The sequence below is a fragment of the Bubalus bubalis genome, chromosome 1 (genome assembly GCF_019923935.1).
Source record: "Bubalus bubalis isolate 160015118507 breed Murrah chromosome 1, NDDB_SH_1, whole genome shotgun sequence".
Taxonomy (NCBI): Eukaryota; Metazoa; Chordata; class Mammalia; order Artiodactyla; family Bovidae; genus Bubalus; species Bubalus bubalis.
In genome coordinates, this window is record NC_059157.1 from 29,326,415 (window position 1) to 29,346,129 (window position 19,715).

General features: G+C 43.4%; 1 protein-coding gene across 4 annotated transcripts in view; it reads right to left on the bottom strand.

The window, feature by feature from the left end:
* The window catches only part of FAM149A (family with sequence similarity 149 member A), a 39,412-nt gene extending 20,965 nt beyond the window's left edge, over nt 1–18,447 (bottom strand). For 2 of the 4 annotated variants that reach the window (XM_025279761.2, XM_025279769.2), the window contains exon 1: nt 17,669–18,447. In XM_025279761.2, coding sequence (XP_025135546.1) covers nt 17,669–18,375 — 707 coding nt within the window. In that variant the 5' untranslated portion in view covers nt 18,376–18,447. The remainder of the gene's footprint in view (nt 1–17,668) is intronic. The other 2 variants (XM_025279754.2, XM_006060285.3) reach the window with 1 other exon arrangement.
* Between the last annotated feature and the right edge of the window lie 1,268 nt (nt 18,448–19,715).

Sequence of the window (19,715 nt, forward strand, 5' to 3'; positions counted from 1 at the left end):
CATTTTCTAACAGGGACACCACTCTAGCATTCATTTAAAAATTTGCTTTTCAAATAAATGGTATGTAATTTTCAACACTTGTGTTTCTGAATGTAAATGGAGTTTTAAAAACTATTAATATGAGGATCAGTTTTACCCTTTGTTATATACTAAAGAACTCTACAACAAGGAGAATTTTTAACAAGTTAATTACTATTACTTTTAATTACTATTACTGAAGGAAATGGCAACCCACTCCAGTATTCTTGCCTAGAGAATCCCAGGGACAGAGGAGTCTGGTGGGCTGCCGTCTATGGGGTTGCACAGAGTCGGACACGACTGAAGCGACTTAGCAGCAGCAACTATTACTTTGTGTAGTTATTACTACACAAAAGTGAGCAATCATATATATATTTACAAGGGAGAATAACAGAATTATAGGATTTTTTTCCCCTCCCTTTCTTGTTTAATAGTCATAAGTACAAGCAAACAATCTTAAGAACAAAGCTGTTAAAGAAAGAGTAATGGAGAAAAGAATATAGACAAGCTTTTATACTAACATACTGCCTTACTTATAACCTTATCCAGTCATGTCAACATGACTCTATAACTCTAGATAAACATAAAAATACTTATGACATGAGACAATAAAAAATTGTATCAAATACATCTGCTTTGAGTATTATAAAATATATACTCATATATAAGTTAATTTGCTTGTTATTGAGAAAGAATTTTAAACACCAGGGTGGTAAATTAGATAAAATATTATTCTTTGGTAGTATCTATAGAATAAAATAGCATGGATTCAAATCTTGCCCAGGCACTGACAAGCCTGTGTGCTTGACCAAGTTATTTTTCCAGTTGTTGTGAGACTTAAACTAGATGAGTATGTAAAGTGTCTACATAATCAGGCCAGATAAATCACTACTTTGTTGGCATATGCCACTCAATGAAAACACCGTGTTCTTATTTTATTTCACTTTTCCCAGCATTTCCTATTATACATCTGTCTTGGTACTTTAGTTTTTAAAAATATTTATATTTATTTATTTGGCTCCACCAGGCCTTAGTTGGGGCACGTGGGATCTTTAGTTGTGGCATGCGAACTCTTAAGTTGAGGCATGTGGGATCTAATTCCCCAACCAGGGATTGAAACCAGCCCTTCGCACTCGGAGTGTGGAGTCTTAGCCACTGGACCACCAGGGAAGCCCCTACTTAAGTTTCTTATTGGGATGATCCTGATACCTTATTAATATTTTCCATCTAGAGCACCCAAAATACTTCCTTTCACTTAGAGATGCTCTCTGTTTGCTGAAAGGATCCCTAGTGAGATATTAAATTAGTACCTCAAACAAAGAGCATACTTTGGCCCTCTAATCACTCTGAATGTTTCTGTTTAATGCAAAATGAAAGTATCCTCCACATCCAAGATATTGCTGGAGAATTCTTTATCCTTTATAAAGAAAGAAGATTCACAGTTCTTAGCATAGCTGCTATCTCCAAAAATGACTATTTATGAAGCACCTAATGCACTCAAGTCCACCTTTCTCGTTTTGAGCTCTTCCTCTGCCTTTTCTGCAATTGAAAGTTAAAGTCATTAATCAGACTCATGCCAGTCTGCTTTGTTTTCAATGAACAGTAATTTCTTCTTTCAAAAAATTCACCCTTTTTCTAAGGGAGCAAGGGGATATCTTTTCAAACTAAGAAGAAAGCTGTTTACAAATTGAAGAAGGAACCCCTCTCTTCACATCACACCATATTCTTGCTCAGATCAGCATTCCTACTCACATCAAAGTGTAGTTGAGGACAGGAGGACTGAAAGATGCACGGATGCTGGGAGGGGGCAGATAGCTGGAAAACAGAAGCCTGAAAATGCTAGCTACCTCCACACCACTTCTAACTCCTTTCTCCTCACCTCTTCCCTGCCTCCTCTTCTCTGAAACCACTGTATTTCTGTGGGAAATACATCAGAGTTCAACATCAGAGTTCAGTTGAACAGCAAATACATTTGATCACAAAGTTCAAAGGAATTCTAAAGAGGAATTTGAGCCCAACAAACTCAATGACTGCTCAAAGTCATGAAGAAGAGAGGGTTGGAGCTGGTCCTGGGACCCAGGCCATCTAATCTGCATGTCTCTCCAGGAACCACAAGTTACTGATGTGGTGAATGAAGGATAAAACACATAAAACTGGCCATATTTCTTTTTACAGTTTATTTTGAACCTTGTGGTTTCTCTGGCCTCTAACCATGTACTGTAGTTATATCAGACATAATATTGAGCATCTTTAATATCCTGTAAACTGTCAACTCCTCCGTCATTTAGAGAGTCTAGGAAAGTATACACAACTTAAAGTATGTCTTATAAATATCTTAAAACTTAAAGCGGTGACATGTCTAGTAAGCTTGTATTATGTGATACACAGACATATAAGCATTTTACACTATTTCCTGTCCATTCTGTTTAAATTTTAGAAATAATAAAATGCCACTAGTCACTACATTTAAGGCTGTTGATCTGGGCACAGGATCTGGGTCTTAGGGCAGACTGAAGGGCAATCACTGAACTCCACTGCACTAATTGGTTGCTACATGAAAGTTAAATTAAGGCTAAGGTTTGGGAAGATCCCTTGGAGAAGGGCATGGAAACCCACTCCAGGATTCTTGCCTGGAGAATCTCATGGACAGAGGAGCCTGGACGGCTATAGTCCACCGGGTTGCAAAGAGTCGAACACGACTTCAGTGACTTAGCATGCACATGCACTCTATCTCCTTGAGTCACTCTATTCCAGGTCAAGGAAACGACTAGATAATCGACTTTTTTTTTTTTTTTTTTTTTTAAAGCTGCCTCTTGGGAGTTACCTGGCAGTCCAGTTAACTGGACTTAGACTGCCAGGCCGGGGTTCCGTCCTGGGTTGGCGAGCGGATATCCTACAAGCGCCCCACAGCAGAAAGGAAAAAAAAAAAAAAAAAAAGCCCTCGATAGCCCACAAACCTCTGTCACTTTGCTCTACAGAAATTCAATTAGTAATCAGTAACCGCAGCTTTCAAAATGTATATTTCTGCTTTAAAAGACTGTCTGAAACGTGAATGGGCTGGAATGCAGGATGGTAAACCCTGATTTACACAAGCACATCCTAGAAGCAACTGAGGCTCTCTGCCCTCGGGACTGATGAAAAGTTATCTCAGACGCCACGAATGCTCATCAGACCAAGCGAGCATCTTGGTTCCAGGAGGCCGGATGATGTCAGCACGAGATTTCATGAATGGATGCCGGGGAACAGACCAGATGCATTCTGGCTTTGCAAGCAGTGGTGTTGGGGGTGGGGGGTGGGGGGGTGGGGACCAAGAGCATGGCACAAAAATGCTATCTATACGGAGGCAAGTTCATGCCTCCTACCTTCCCAGATCAGGACTTACCCAATCACCATCAGCCCCAGGCCTGGGCTTGCGTCCTGTGGGCCGGGCCCGGAGCCCAGAGGCCTGGGCACCGCTGGGCGCTGCCAACCCGCGCCCGCGCCCTGCAGGCGGCGCCCCCGCGCCCCGGGGGCGGGGGGTCCCCGGCCGCCCAGCTCTGCGCCCCGGCCCGCTAGCCCTGCATGTGCCTCCGCAGCGCTGCCGGGAACCGCGAGTCTCTAGGGCTGCGGCCAGGGGCGCTCCGGGCCCAGGCAGCGCGGTCCATGGGCACTGCGATCGCCCGGCGCCCGGCGCTACTCCCCCTCCGACTCCTCCATCCAGATTCCAGTGCGGCAGGGCGACGCCTCCAGGCCCGCGCCCGCCCTCCCCTCCGCCTCCGTGGCTGCCGCGCCCCTCGCTGAGGTCGGGCAGCGCCGGAGGCTGGTTCCCTGGCTGCGTCCCGCGTCTTCCAGAGACTCGCAGCGCTCCCTGCTCCTACCAGGCGCTCAGGGCCTCGGTCGCGCCCCCTCTCCCTGGAAGAGCACGCGTGCCCCCTTCCCGCTGCCAGGGGCCACCTTTCACAATCCAGTGCCCTGAGCTTTGACCGCAGGCGTCCACCGCTCCACTGCCCTCTCGGCGCCTCCAGTGCGCACCGATCTGACCTTCGCACCCCCTTCACCGGGGTCTGCCCAGACATGTGTCTGCCATTCTTAACCTTTAAAAATAGAATTTTAGTCAACAGGAGGAATACGGAACCATTTCACCAAGCCCCCTCCTCGCGTCAAAGGATTCCTAGTGGGGATGAGGATAAGTAGAGGGAGGTGTAATAAAAAGTGAAGTCTCAGCCTGGTAAAGGCAAGATGCTAATCTGATTTACAGGGACTCTAGGTCTCATTGGGCTTCCCAGGTGGCTCAATGGTGAAGAATCTGCCTGCCAATGCAGGAAACAGCAGGAGAGGGGGGTTTGATCCCCGGGTGGGGAAGATCCCCTAGAGTAGGAAATGACAACGCATTCCAGTATCCTTGTCTGGAGAATGCCATGAATAGAGGAGCCTAGCGGGCTACACTTCTTGGAGTTCCAAGATCCTGCAGTGTGCGCACACACACACACTCTCTCTCTCACACACACATACACACACACAGCACTAGGTCTCATTAGGCACCCAGATTCACTTCCTGTGCGGTCTTGTGTCTCCATCTTCAGATGCTTTCTCTCATACACCTTGTTTTGGTTTATGAATATATGCTTGTTTCAGTCTTGAACTCATACAATTACACCAAGATGAGAGTCACCGGGGGCTATGCTGTGAGACAGCCAAGTGGCCAAGCCACTCTTTTCATAAACCAAAAGAAACAAGAGTGAGTTGGTTGAAGTAAGATACATTGTCAAAGCAAGATGTCCAAAGGTGGGCACTACCTGGGGTGTGCCCTCTCCCACTAAGAAGTTCTTAATAATCACAATGAATAAAGGGGATGCGGCCTGCCCTGGCCATCCATTCTCCTGTTAGATACGAGGCCTTCTAACCCTGAGCAGGTATAAAGAAGCCCATCTATTCCTCCTGCTGGAAAATAGAATGCCTCTCTCAGCAGGAAAGGGGTAAAAGAATCTGCAGACTTCTTTACCCTGCCAACATCCTCTTTGAGTCTCTATCCCTCTCACATGCCCAGTACACTCAGGCCTCTCAAGAATCCCCTAAAATGTCATCACCCCAGTCCTGGCCAAGTGAGGATGAGGAGCCTCCTCCTTGGGAGCATGTCCTCTGGCTCTGAAGACCAAGAAACAGCTCTGCCAGCAGACTGCCTTTGGACTTGAACTGCAACTAAAATTCTCCCCTGGGTCTTTAGCCCTCTGATCTGCCCTGCAGGTACTGGATTTACCACCACCTCCACAATTATGGGAGCAAAGTCCTTAAAACTGAATTGTTTACATGCAATACTGCCACATAAGCACTAGATGGCACTCTTTTTGCACTTTGAAAACCATGCCCAATTACATTTTAATTCTATTATGTTTTGCATAAGAAAATGAGGAAAACAATAGAAAGGGAAAGACTAGAGATCCCTTCAAGAAAATTAGAGATACCAAGGGAACATTTCATACAAGATGGGCAAAGTGAAAGACAGAAAGAGTACAGACCGAAAAGAAGCAGAAGAGATTAAGAAGAGGTTGCAAAAATACACAGAAGAACTATACACAAAAGATCTTCATGACCCAAATAACCATGATGGTGTGATCACTCACCTGGAGCCAGACACTCTGCAGTGCGAAGTCAAGTGGGCCTTAGAAAAAAAATCACTACGAACAAAGGTAGTGGAAGTGGTGAAATTCCAGCTGAGCTATTTCAAATCCTAAAAAAATGATGCTGTTAAAGTGCTACGCATAATATGCCAGCAAATTTGGAAAACTCAGCAGTGGCCATAGAACTGGAAAAGGTCAGTTTTCATTCCAGTCCCAAAGAAGGGCAAGGCCTAGCATGTTCAAACTATTGCACAACTGCACTCATTTCACATGCTAGCAAAGTAATAGGAGAAGGCAATGGCACCCCACTCCAGTACTCTTGCCTGGAAAATCCCATGGACAGAGGAGCCTGGTAGGCTGCAGTCCATGGGGTTGCTAAGAGTCAGACATGACTGAGCGACTTCATTTTCACTTTTCACTTTCATTCATTGGAGAAGGAAATGGCAACCCACTCCAGTGTTCTTGCCTGGAGAATCCCAGGGATGGGGGAGCCTGGTGGGCTGCCCTCTATGGGGTCGCACAGAGTCGGACATGACTGAAGCGACTTAGCAGCAGCAGCAAAGTAATGTTCAAAATCCTTCAAGCTAGTCTTCAACAGTATGTGAATTGAGAACTTCCAGATGTACAAGCTGGATTTAGAAAAGTCAAAGGAGTCAAAGATCAAATTGACAACATCCGTTGGATCATAGAAAAAGCAAGAGAATTCCAGAAGGATATCTACTTCTGCTTCATTGACTATGCTGAAGCCTTTGACTATGTGGCTCACAACAAACTGTGGAAAATTCTGAAAGAGATGGGAATACCAGACCACCTTACATGCCTCCTGAGAAATCTGTATGCAGGTCAAGAAGCAACAGTTAGAACCGGACATGGAATATGGACTGGTTCAAAATTGGTAAAGGAGTATACCAAGGCTGTATATTGTCACCCTGCTTATTTAATTTATATGCAGGGTACATCATGAAAAATGCTAGACTGGATTAAGCACAAGCTGGAATCAAGATTGCCAGGTGAAATATCAATAACCTCAGATATGCAGATGACACCACCTATGGCCGAAAGCAAAGAGGAACTAAAGAGCCTTTTGATGAAAGTGAGAGAGGAGAGTGAAAGGCTGGCTTATAACCCAACATTCCAAAAACTAAGATCATGGCATCTGGTCCCATCACTTTATGGTAAATAGATGGGGAAACAATGGAAACAGTGACAGACTATTTTCTTGGGCTCCAAAATCACTGCAGATGGTGACTACAGCCATGAAATTAAAAGACACTTGCTCCTTGGAAGAAAAGCTATGACAAATGTAGCATATTAAAAAGGAGAAAAATTACTTTGCCAACAAAGGTCTGTCTAGTCAAAGCTATGGTTTTTCCAGGAGTTGTGTATGGATGTGAGAGCTGGACCATGAAGAAGGCTGAGCACCAAAGAACTGATACTTTTGAACTGTTAGAGAAGACCAGTGTTGGAGAAGACTCTTGAGAGTCCCTTGGACTGCCAGGAGATCCAACCAGTCCATCCTAGAGGAAATCAGTCCTGAATATTCATTGGAAGGAGTGATACTGGAGCTGAAGCTCCAATACTTTAGCCATCTGATGCAAAGAGATGACCCCCTGTAAAAGACCTTGATGCTGGGAAAGACTGAAGGCAGGGGAAGAAGGGGACAACAGAGGTTGAGATGAATGGACTGGCATCACCAACTCAATGGACATGAGTTTGAGCAAACCCCGGAAAATAGTGAAGGACAGGAAAGCCTGGTGTGCTGCAGTCCATGGGGTCACAAAGAGTGGGACATGGATGAGTGAATGAACAACAATGCTTTTGCAAGGTTTAGTGAATTTTCATCATAGTACAGATATAGGCTTCCCTCATAGCTCAGTCAGTAAAGCATCTGCCTGCAATGCAGGAGACCCAGGTTTGATTCCTGGGTCAGGAAGATCCCCTGAAGAAAGAAATGGCAACCCACTCCAGTATTCTCGCCTGGAGAATCCCATGGACAGAGGAGCCTGGTGGGCTACAGTCCATGGGGTTGCAAGAGCTGGACATGACTTAGTGACTAAACTACCACCACCACCACAGATATAGGACCTGGTTAAATCAGAAATCACTGTTTCAGTGAACAATATCTAGTCTGTGCAGTTAACACCAAGTGTCATCTCACTGACACCCTCCATGGATGCTGCTTTCACCTTGGCAGGTAATTAGGTCAGGGACCTACATACCTTACTCCCAAACCTCATAACAACCCTAAAGGTGACTACTTTTTTGTATAGAAAAGGTAATCCTTTATTAAGAAGCAGTCTAAACTGGAAAATGATATTGTACCAGCATAATTTGTCAGATGATTAATATTACTATTTCTCTGCTGTGGAAATAAGTGTGTTTCTTTTCATTAGCAATTGCATGTACAAACTCTTCATCCATAAACATTTATATTCAATATTTCTATATTCTTATATATAAACTGTGTCTTTGATGAACAATATACAGTTGTTGCTATAATCTTAAATACAGAGGGGATTAAATTTGGTTCTTACAGCAGACAGGGCTAGGAGCTCCAGCAAATTCAAATCATCTAAATCCAATCAGGAATTAAGAAGATTTAAAGCTGGGTTTCAGTTCCTATGAGGCTGGTCTATTTCCAGTTTACCAAAACTTCAGTGGCTTTTTAAAATTTATTCTCCAGCTCTTCTACATGCACTCAGGTGGTGGTTTTCCTAAAACAACCTAGTTTGTCACTGTTGGAAGTAGAATGAAGGAAATTTTTGCACTGAAATATTGTACAATGTGTGATACAAATCTCCATTCATCTCCCAAGGGAATCTTCAGTAAAATACACATTTTATCCCTAATTCTTCTTTTTTTCCCCTAATCTTTTGGCTACACTGAATGGCATGAGGGATCTTAGTTCCCTGACCAGGGATGGAACCCTCACTCCCTGCACTGGCAGCTTGGAGGATGAATCAGTGGACTACCAGGGAAGTCCCCCGTCCCTCCTGCAATTCTTTAATGCAAGAACAATTCATTGGTACTTAATGGTGAAAACAAGATTGCCTGCTGCTTTGTAATCAGTTTGAGGCAAAAACAGAGGTTTCCAACAGGGACAAGTAGATGGCTTATATGTATTTGGAGTTCACACACACACACACAGATACACGATGCTAAACTCAAAGTGTCCATGTTAAGCAAAAGAGCAACATTAAATAATTAAATGGTAAAGAAAAGTGCTGCATTCCTAAACTGAATTTCATATTGACTTTGAATTCACAAGAATCACGAACTCTGAAACATTAAGACACATTTCCATTAAGCACACGTCAATCCTTGGCTAAAATAAAGGTAAAAGCACATTTTTCTCATTATAAAAAGGAAAAAAAAAAAAAGGTACTATGTAGTAAGGTGTCCCAGAGGGTTGTGTTGTTTTTGTTTTTTATAACACTGAGCTGAGTTACTGTTGAAGATAACATTACTATACAAATATTCTATGGAGAAACATTTTTTAACTTTTTTTGCTTTGCTTTTATTTTAGTCAACTGCCTATTACATGTGTTAATGTCAACCTTTTATATTGGGGTATAGCCGATTAACAATGTTGTGATAATTTCAGGTGAACAGCGAAGAGACTCAGCCGTACATACACATGTATCCATTCTCCCCCAAACTCCCCTCCTATCCAGCTTTCTGCATAACATTGAGAAGAGTTCCCTATACTATACTGTAGGTCCTTGCTGGTTATCCATTTTAAATAAAGCAGTGTGTACAAGTCCATCTCAAGCTCCCTACCTATCCCTTCCCCATCCTTCCTCCCCCCAATCCCCTGCAAATATAAGCCTGTTCTCAAAGTCTCTGAGTCTGTTTTGTAAGCAAAAGAACAAGTTCTTCTTACTCACATCTCACCTAAAATCATCGTCCTTTACCTCGGTCTTAGTTGTGTGAAATCTGAACCAAGAAATTTAGGACTAATTTTATCAGTAATTAACATTTTTGGGGCTGGTGCACTGGGATGACCCAGAGGGATGGTATGGGGAGGGAGGAGGGTTCAGGATGGGGAACACATGTATACCTGTGGCGGATTCATTTTGATATTTGGCAAAACCAATACAATATTGTAAAGTTAAAAAAAAAAAAATAGAGTAGGGAATTCCCAGGTGGTCCAGTGGTTAGGACCCTGTGCTCTAACTGTAGAGGGCCTGGGTTTGATTCTTGGTAGGGGAGCTAAGACCCTGCAAGGCTGGATGGTGCAGCCAAAAATTAAATTAAATTAGAAATTAAAAAATAGAGTTTTATCAAGACTATCCCTTTCACCTCCATTCCCATATCTTTACAGTTGTCAATATTTAATTATTAATATAAGGCTTCTTCTAAACCCTTAAGTGAAACGGCTAATTAAGAGAATGCTAATGTGTACGTTTTCCCTTTAGCAAAGGCATATCTAATTGCTTCTCCTGTTATTTTTCCCCAGTAAGACAATGCTTGCTAATTATCTGCCTTACTTGTACAAATAAAATATTTGATTTACTATTAAATATACACAAAATAATTTATGCGAAACACATACATAATAAAGTAAAAGAAAGATGACAATAGTTTTGCTTTAAAGAAAGGAAATGCTTTAAAGAAATTCTAGCTTTATAATAAAAATCATTTGTTATCTGTGCCTCAAAGTGGACAAAAGTACGCTTTAATTTTTGTCTCCTTATAGTATTACTAGGAATATTATTTTGAGAAAGATAATTTTAGATTACTTAACATGATTTTTATTTTCAAACTAATTCTTATTGGAAAGAGTACTATTTCCTAGAGTCAGTTTGTTTCAGAAAAAATGCTACGATTTCCTTAGAAGTAGATTTTAATCCTTATTACCATCTTAATTCTTTTAAAAAAACTTGGCTACACGTAAGCGTGGGTGATAAAAATTGACTGTGTGAATTTGAATCTTTCATTTCCACATATTAACCATCTGAATGAGACCATTTATAATCCTTTCTGAACCTCAATTTCTTCATATGTAAATGAAAATAAAATTCCTTCCTTGTGTGTGTGTTCTGGGGATTCATGATAATGACTATAGAATATGCACACAGCATTTGGTACCTGGTAGACAAGGAAATACTAGTCATTAGGCTACAAACCTTGGCTCCATAGAATAATACATATTTGAGAAACAGTCACAAAACTAATGTTTTAAACCAGTGAAACACTGTACCATAAGGAAGATGCCTGGCCAGGAAGTTAATGAGGGCGGAAATCTATCCAGCCCATCATTGGAAAAGTGCTTCTTTTCTTATTCCCATGGGCCAGTGGAGCCCTGAATCAGCCTTTCAGCACCAGGGAGTTCTAGAGGATGACCTTCAGGAAACTGACGCAGAAGCACAAAATGCAGACCTCAGGGGCAACAGAGGCTGACCGATGATGTTACGAGGTAAGGGATCAGAGGGCACTGATCCTTGTACACAGGCCAGGTTGGCTGGTAGAACCCCAGAGGAAGGCTGTGTGCTGTGGGTTGGCATCTTCCTGGAAGTCCTGTGACGGAGAACGTTGGTATGAGAGCAGTGGGCTGCCCCCAGGGCCTCCCAGAAGTACCACAGAATTAAGCGGGGAGACCCCTAACTGGAAGGGCCTTTGTGGATAAAGGCATGGGACCTGGGTTATTATGAAGGACAAGATTATGGATATCTCAGTATATTCAGCAGCAACAGAGGTTATTAAAGAACAAGTGGGCTCCTTCCCCACTGATGAATGCCCTGGTCTTATCAAAGCCCCCAGAATGAGGCTCAAGTCTAAGATAAAGATGAGAGCAATCCCAGATAACTGGGCTTTCATTTCCACCAGGGGAAGAAAGGGAGTTTCAAATGTAAATTAAACTTAAAATTAAACTTAAAAAAACTTAATGGGTCATAGAATTCCCTCCTATGGGACATGATTCCCTCCTGTGCAATTCAGAAGGGATTAATACACCTGATCATTTATTACTGGTAAGTCAGGGATTCTTCCAAAGAGACTACAAATTGGCAATAAGAGAAGAAAGCAGATCATGTCTGTAAATTTCCTCTTAAAAGTTCCCTTAGGAACAAAAAAACACATTATCTGTACTTGCAAGTTATGCCTTATGAGAGAAACAACAGCCACCAAGGGCTGTGAACGAGCTCTGATGGGATACAGCATTGGTGTAAAACTTGAAAAAAAAAATGCATTAACTGTGAGAAACCTCCTCCTTCTGGCCACAGGTTATATCCCCACAGCCAGGGCTCCCAAAAACTTTGTGACAAGAGCATATTCTTGACTCTAGATTATTTGAACAATCATTTAAAGAATGTCTTCTTTAATCAGAGGATACTGTTCAAACATTGCTTAGCCCTGTATTTTAGGAAGAGTAAAATGCTAGTGTGGTCATCTGGCTGTTTTTTTCTCTCGGTGTCCTGAAATTTGCTGTTCATTGTGGTTTACAAGTGTTGAAGTAAAGTCTGCTTCAGTGCTTCTCAGGCTAACACGTGCTACAGGCTTACTCACCAAGCTGTGTGTGTCTAACTCTTTGCAACCTCTTTGCAACCCCAAGGACTAATGTGTAGTCTGACTATTAAATTTTTCTTTCCTCTTCATTGTGGATGTTATAACTTTTAAGTATAATAAAAATAAATTATTAGAAAGCAAAATGGAAAAAAAGATGCACAAAATACAAAGTCCAATTATCAGTCAATAGACATAATGTTACTCTGTCAGTTGCTAAAAACTTTTCTAAACATTTATTCTCTCATTCTTTCTTTTTTTCCAAAGGTTATTATTTTTTATATAATATAATTTGGTAAGGAGTTTGATGTCCTTTAAAAATTATTTATTTATTTATTTATTTTGTCATACCCCATGGCATTCAGGATCTTAGTTCCCCGACCAAGAATCAAACTAATGCCCCCTTCACTGAAAGCACAGAGTCCTGGACCACCAGGAATTTGTTCTTACTTTCTGTACTTTTCATGGAGTGGTAACCGATAACTGCTAGCATGCCAAGTGTTACACACACATTAGCTATTATATTACATTAGCTATTACATTAGAAAAGGTTTAATATGTGTCTTTTAAATACACAGCAGAAGAACATAATAGCTCAAGTTCAGTTTTTTGAGCCTTCAAAGTAATAAAGAAGATAATTTAAAGCTTAAAAACCTACAGTATAAGACATTAAGAACAAAATTCTTTTCTTGGGTTTAAGCAAATGCGAGGCATGAATGCCCAAGTCAGGTTCATTACTATTTTTTAATGAAATTTATGGTCATCTGACTGTAATAGAAAGTAATAGTCAAATGACAATTGTCTGCTGAGTACACAATTCATCCCTGTGGGAATGCAAAGTCCCAGCAGAAAGCATTACCAACTCTGGGAAAACTCCAAGACAATGGAACAGAGAGGCCCAAGACAATTATTCTTAAAGAAGGACATTTAGGGACTTCCCTGGTGGTCCAGTGGCTCAGACTCCAAGCTCCCAACACAGAGGGCCTGCGTTCTGTCCCTGGTCAGGGAACCAGATCCTTCATGGCACAACACAGATGCTGCTCCTACGTGCCACAATTAAGACCTGGTGCACTCAAAAAAATACTTTTTTTTTTTTTTAAGAGGGCTTCCTTGGCTCTCTAGTGGTTAAGAATCTGCTTTGCAATACAGGGGACACTGGTTCAATCTCTGGTTCGGGAAAATCCCACATGCCACAGGGCAACAAAGCCCGTGGTCCACAACTACTGAGCCTAAATGCCGCAACCACTGAAGCCTGTGTGCCTAGAGCCCCCTGCTCTGCAACAAGAGAAGCCACTGCGATGAGAAGCCCATGCTCCCCACAACTAGAGAAAAGCCTGAGCAGCAACAAAGACACAGCACAGCCATAAATAAATACATAGTAAAAAAAGACATATGTACATTTAAATTTCCTCTGGATTTTTACAAGATTAGGAACATACGAAAGTGGATATTGTAATGGAAATATTTTCATTTATTCATTTAATAAATATTTATTAAATGCCTTTTGTGGATGTGTGCTGTCTTAAATGTCACAGGACAAAGTTTATAGTTTAAAAAAGATATGATGTGCATATAAAGAACACATCACTAAGCAGGAATGGCAAGGGCTATATGAAGTATTGGCCATGCACGATTTGATTTGTGAGGCTACTGGTTACTCTGCAGTGTCCCTAAAAATTAAAAGTTTGATCCCTGGGTGGCAAATACATTTTCTTCTAGATACTGTACAGCAAACAGTAGCAATACTAATTAAAGTAGCCTTTATCTTCTGTAAGTTTCACAGGGAAAATTATGCAAGATTAGAGTGTGCTCTTACTTGTTCTGCCTAATAACTGCACTAAAAGATTCCATTTATTACAGTCAAGATGATAAATATAAATGAATTTTTGTCACTCTTTTCTTCTCCTGGTATGTATTCTTCAATGAAACATACTTTTCTATTTTCATTTCTGTGCCAAGAAGTAGGTAAGAATCAGATGCGCTTGGTCACTCAGTCGTGTCTGATTCTTTGCAACCCCATGGAGTGTAGCCCGCCAGACCCCTCTGCCCATGGAATTCTCCAGTTAAGAATACTGGAGTGGGTTGCCATGCCCTCCTCCAGGGGATCTTCCCAACCCAGGGATCAAACCCAGGTCTCCCACATTGCAGGCGGATTCTTTACTATCTGAGCCACCAGGGTTACACACATTTCTCTATGTTAGGAACTTAAAATATTATTTCAATGAATTTTTGAAACATCTGTATGAGAAAAGCATCATTATTATCTCCATTTTATCAAGGTGGAAACTGAAGAGCTTGCCCAGAATTACACAGCAAGCAAATGGTTTGAGATTGGAATTCAACTCATTCAATTCCTGGCTGAATCCTGAAGAGTCACCCCAGCTCTGGACTCAACAAGTCCCTGCATTCTTTTTCATTGGCAGTCAAGTTCACAAGTCCTGCATGCAGCTATTGTGATATTTCCATACTTAAAAGACTTTAACAAGGGAACTCAACCACTCACAAAAGCAATGACTATATATTATCAGCAATAACTTAAAAGAGATAGAAATACCTTCCAACAATATGAGGTTTAAATCTACCAATCTTCACAAACAACAGTGCCGATCTGCCTATCTTATCTACTGATAGAAGTTCTTCTATTCGCAAAGAAAGAGTAAGTCCATTTACAAGGTGATAAATGTATAGATCAAACCAGAAATGCAAAAGGAGGTAGTGATGAGGGATGGGGAGACGGGAAACCAGTGTGAAGGAGGGACAATGTGTATATCAAAGACACAGGGAAATGAAGGTGAAGTTGACAAGTGCTAGCTCACACATCCGGGGGTGTGGGAGAATGGGGTAAAGGAGGAAACTCAGTACCTCTGCCTCTGGTTTAAACGTGTCACTGGAAAGAGCGAACCCCTCTTCTGTGGGCTAGTCATTCATTTAATCTATGAATCAGAGATCAAAACTCATGCTATTACACAGCACCTTAATGAAAAAGAAAAAGGCTCTGAACTGAAAGAAAGTTTGCATATATCCTCACTGAAATTTCAGTATTTTTAATTTTAGTAAAGGCCAAGAACAGAATCAGGTCAAAGGTAAGATGCATAGATCTTCCAAAAAATATAAATTGTGAATGAGGACTTTTTTAAAAATGAGTGGTGGTCTTAAAATTAGATTAACTGTTTCTCAAGATTTTCTTACCTTTGTTTGACATGTATCTACATTCTCTTTAGTTATGCTTTTCCCCCTCTTCCCTCTCTTATTCCTACTTTAACCACCTTCCATTCTTCACATATCTGGCTTGAGAAAACCAAATATATGGTTTTATTATTAATTAAGCGGGCTAATGATTAATAGCAGCTATCTGAAAACAAATAGATAAGGTGAAAATTGTTGTGCAATTTAAATCCATTGTTGAAGGATTATTTCTTACTCAGTGTCATAGTCAAACCAGATGTCCAGGAGGGAAAAAATACATTTTAAGATGCAAAAGGCCTGTAAGATCGAAAGAAAGATTTCTTTCTTTTTTTCTTCCCCCTTGTCCCTTTGTAAATTTCATGATTTAAAAAAAAAATGAGGTATGAAAGGAAGGGAATATGACTATTTGTATATGCAAAAGAAAAAAAAAATAACTAATGTACTCAAAAGTGCTGTAGGGTGTTCCACAGAGAGAACAAACAAGCATAAATAGGAAGATCCTTGAACACACGTATCTGTGCCTATTATTCCTCAAAGCAATTTTATAAAATTCAGTGTCTGCCCTTTCAGGACAATTGGATATCTCTGCTAATGCAGATTAGCATACTGTAAACAGTGCCAAATACAGTGTTATTCAAAAAAGTATCTATTGAGCATTTTTGGACAATGCTAACATAGACTATGGCAAGCCACTCCAGTGTTCTTGCCTGGAGAATCCCAGTAATGGGGGAGCCTGGTGGGCTGCCGTCTATGGGGTCGCACAGAGTCAGACACGATTGAAGCGACTTAGCAGCAGCAGCAGCAGCAACATAGACTAAAATGTTCAAGAAAGAAAACCACACTAGTGCTTTCATTGGCCCTACTGAATGTTTCAGTGCCTGCTGGAAAAAGGACTAAGACTAGAGTTCAAGATCACTGTGTATATGTTTGCTCATAAAACATTAATTGCATAAATGTTAAGGACCAGTAGCCAATAACAAAGGTCTAAATCCTTAGGCATACGTATTCTAGCCACTTGCAGGCATGCGTGCTCAGTTGCTTCTGTCCAAATCTTTGAGACCCTATGGACTATAGCCTGGCAGGCTCTTCTTTTGTGAGGATTTTGTGAGGATTCTCCAGGCAAGACTACTGGAGTGGGTTGCCATGCCCTCCTCCAGGGATTCTAGCCACTCATCCAAATGCAACTGATTTTCCTTTAGGGGGAAAAAATCAGTTAATTCATCTATTTCATAATACAATAATTTAAGTGAAAAGAAACAACTTACTACTTAACTGCTTATTTTAACACTGAGATGAGTGTCACATGGCTTTGTGAAAATAGTTATTTGAATTTTGAATGACTTAGAATCAGTCTTAATGCCAAAGTTTTCCAGTCCATTTTTGTGGGCAGAGGAGAGCTTTTCTGCTAGCAGGCCTGACCGTTCTTCCTTCACTAGACTACAATGAAGAAATCTGCAACCAGGAAAGGGACTTCCTGGTTTGTGCTTGACTGTTTCACTACATTTGCCCTTGACTGTATCCTTTTGTGAAATTTAGAAGGCTGAACATCTTTATATTCACTTAAGAATAGCTATATCTTCTGCTCATTAACAAAATAAAATTTGCCTGACTTCTGACATCCACATTTTCCAAGAGGAATGTGTGTGAGTTTGTGTGTTGAGGGAAGTGTCTCCCAATTCCCATTGAGATGGTCCCCATGAAGTCAGTCAGTGTTTCTGGAGTATCTCAAGGCCCCATGGCAAGAACACAGGAGCTCTAGGATACAAGATATAACAAATCCATTTGTGTCAGATGATGTTATGCATACATAAATTGCCTCCTTGTCTCATACCAAAAAAAAAAGATCCCACTTAAAGGGATGAGAATTGGGGCTGATCCTTGAAAAAGGGGGGAGGCATGAGTCTCACCATTTCTTAAAATGAGAGCTGCGAGTGTAGTAATTGGGTTACTTGCACATCTGTTAATCCTGCATCAGAGAGAAGGACTCAAAGGCTCCTTTCTAAATCCTTAAGGAAACCAGACTCTCAAACGATCTAAAAGGGAAGGCTTCAGCGAGAAAAGAAACAAAATGTTGCCTTTCTTTCCTGCAAGCCCTGTTTCATCGTCTTTCCCTCTCTGATGGTAAACACCAGAGGATTATTTCCCAGAAAGCTGAGCGCAAGCCTGTCACAGCCTGTATTTTAAAAGAACAGAAAGCCAAGGAATCAGGACCCAATAAAAGTGCAAGGAGGGTGATCCAGGGGAGTTTGCGGAAGTAATGGCAAATAGCGCGGTTCTGTAACAGGGCGCCCAGCAAGGTGGCTGTGGCAGGTGGAGGGTGGGGTCCCCAGAAGGACCTGCCTGGCCCCAGCGGGGCTACTCACCCTAGCCGGCCGTCCTCCGAGTCGCTGTCCGAGGCCCACTCCTCGCCGATGTCCGGCAAAGTGAAGAACAGGGTCTTGGGGCCAGGCCCGGGGGGCACCCGAGCGCTGGGTTCTGTCTCCCCAGGGCAGGGGGGGCGAGGGTTCCGCGGGCTCGCGGTCACACTGCTGCTGATGCTGCTACCCACCGAGCCCCCGATGGACGGATACGCCGCCCAGACCACGCCGGAGCCCGGGGGCTGCCGCGCCACGACCACCAGGTGGGCGGGGGAGCCCGCCGAGCTGCAGCCGCCGCTGGAGGGGGCGGGCGGGAGAGCCAAGGGCAGGGGCAGGGGCGAGGACCGGACTTTGGCTGCTCCAGGGCTACTGGGCAGCGAAGCGGGAGTCTCCACAGCCTCTGCCGGGCGGCCGGCGACGGAGACTCGGACGTGGGGGGCGGCAAGCAGGGGATGGAGCGCAGCGGGCGTCGGCTGCAGCAGGACCGAGGGCCCCCGAGAGCTGGACGGGGAGTCGGAGGCCAGGGCCGGGAGGACGGTCAAAGTCCGGGCCGCGCTGAGCGAGGTGCCCGGGCGGGAACCCGCGGCCCCCGCGGCAGCAGCGCCTTGCGAGGGGCTGGAGGAGGCAACCGGCGAGGGGGCCGCAGGGGGCGCCGTCGAGGTCTTGAAGATTTTGGCAAAGAGAGACCCAAGGTCCAACACCGCGACCTTCATGTCCTGGCCCTAGAAACGCCGTCCTGCCTGTGGCCCGAACCTCAAGTCCACGCGGAGCCAGGCTGCAGGGCTCCATCCACCGCCGCCCGCAGGGCTCGGGATGAGGCGGCCCTGGGCCGGGGCGGGGCGCGGCGGGGCCCGTGGAGTCCCCTCTAGTCGCGCACCCCCGGGGGGCCTTTGATGCTCTCTCCTAGCGGAGGAAATCCTCCGGGCGCTCGGCCCCGCTACTCCTCGGCCGGACCTTCCCCGACGCCGGGTTTGCCGCCCTCTGCGGTGAGCAGATCCTTCTTTGCCTTAGCGCTGCTGCAAGACCCCGAGGGCAGGGGTCCCGGTGCCCACGGGGGCCGACTCCTGCAGCCGCCGGTGCCACCGCGGGCGGAGGACTCAGACCCGGGCCTCCGGCCCCCGAAGAGACCCCGACGGGCCCCCGGGACGGCGCAGGCGGTTGCTAAGCTAAACAAAAACCCGGATTAGCTCACTGCTAATTGGGCCCCAGACTGCAGCCTCTGGCTGCGTCTACAATAGACACCTGGGTCTCCTCCTTGAACCTCGCCTTAAAGGAACACTCTCCAATTTATCACCCTTGGAACTTCAACAGATTTGCAGAACTCTGGGCAAAATGATACGAAGTTTGAACACAAACCTGGGAACCATAAGCCTGATTCCAAAAGATCTGGGACTTAGCCGAAGGCCAAAATGAAACATGGCCAGCTCTCTGATAGGAGGGAAGGTTAATAAGAAGCTGTATTCAGATCATTTCTAGAGTATGAGCTTTCAGGGTTTAAGCCCTTAATCATCGGATTGATTCTGAACACAAGTAATGTAACTTGAAGGGAGAGTCAGCACAAAGGGTCATTGCTGAGTGAAGCTTGATTCAACTCACCCAGTTCCTTGGGAGCTGCACTTGTCTGCTGCCACCTCTCTGGGTTTCTGATTTTACAGGCCCAAGACCTTCATAGCTGAGCAACCTCTTAGGATGGAGCCCCAGTAACTTAACTCATAAAATACTGATGTGTAAATCCAACTCAGATGTGTTAAGTAATAACAGCTGCAGTGTTGTCTGCTCTTTCTCTTAGAGAGGAATTCCTGTTGAGGTCAAATTAAGTTGAGCACAGAATCAAAGCAAGGGGAGTGAGTCATATATATGATATATATTTTATATACAGAGGGCAGTAATATAAGGGAGCAAATCACCCTTCTCCATGAACAGCAGGGAATTCATCCACCTGTCTTCAGTTATTTCTATGCTTTCATTACTAACCACTTCCATTATTGCACACGCCTTTTTTTACATACATGCTATTATTGTTGTATAGCTGCGAAGTCGTGTCCACCTCTTT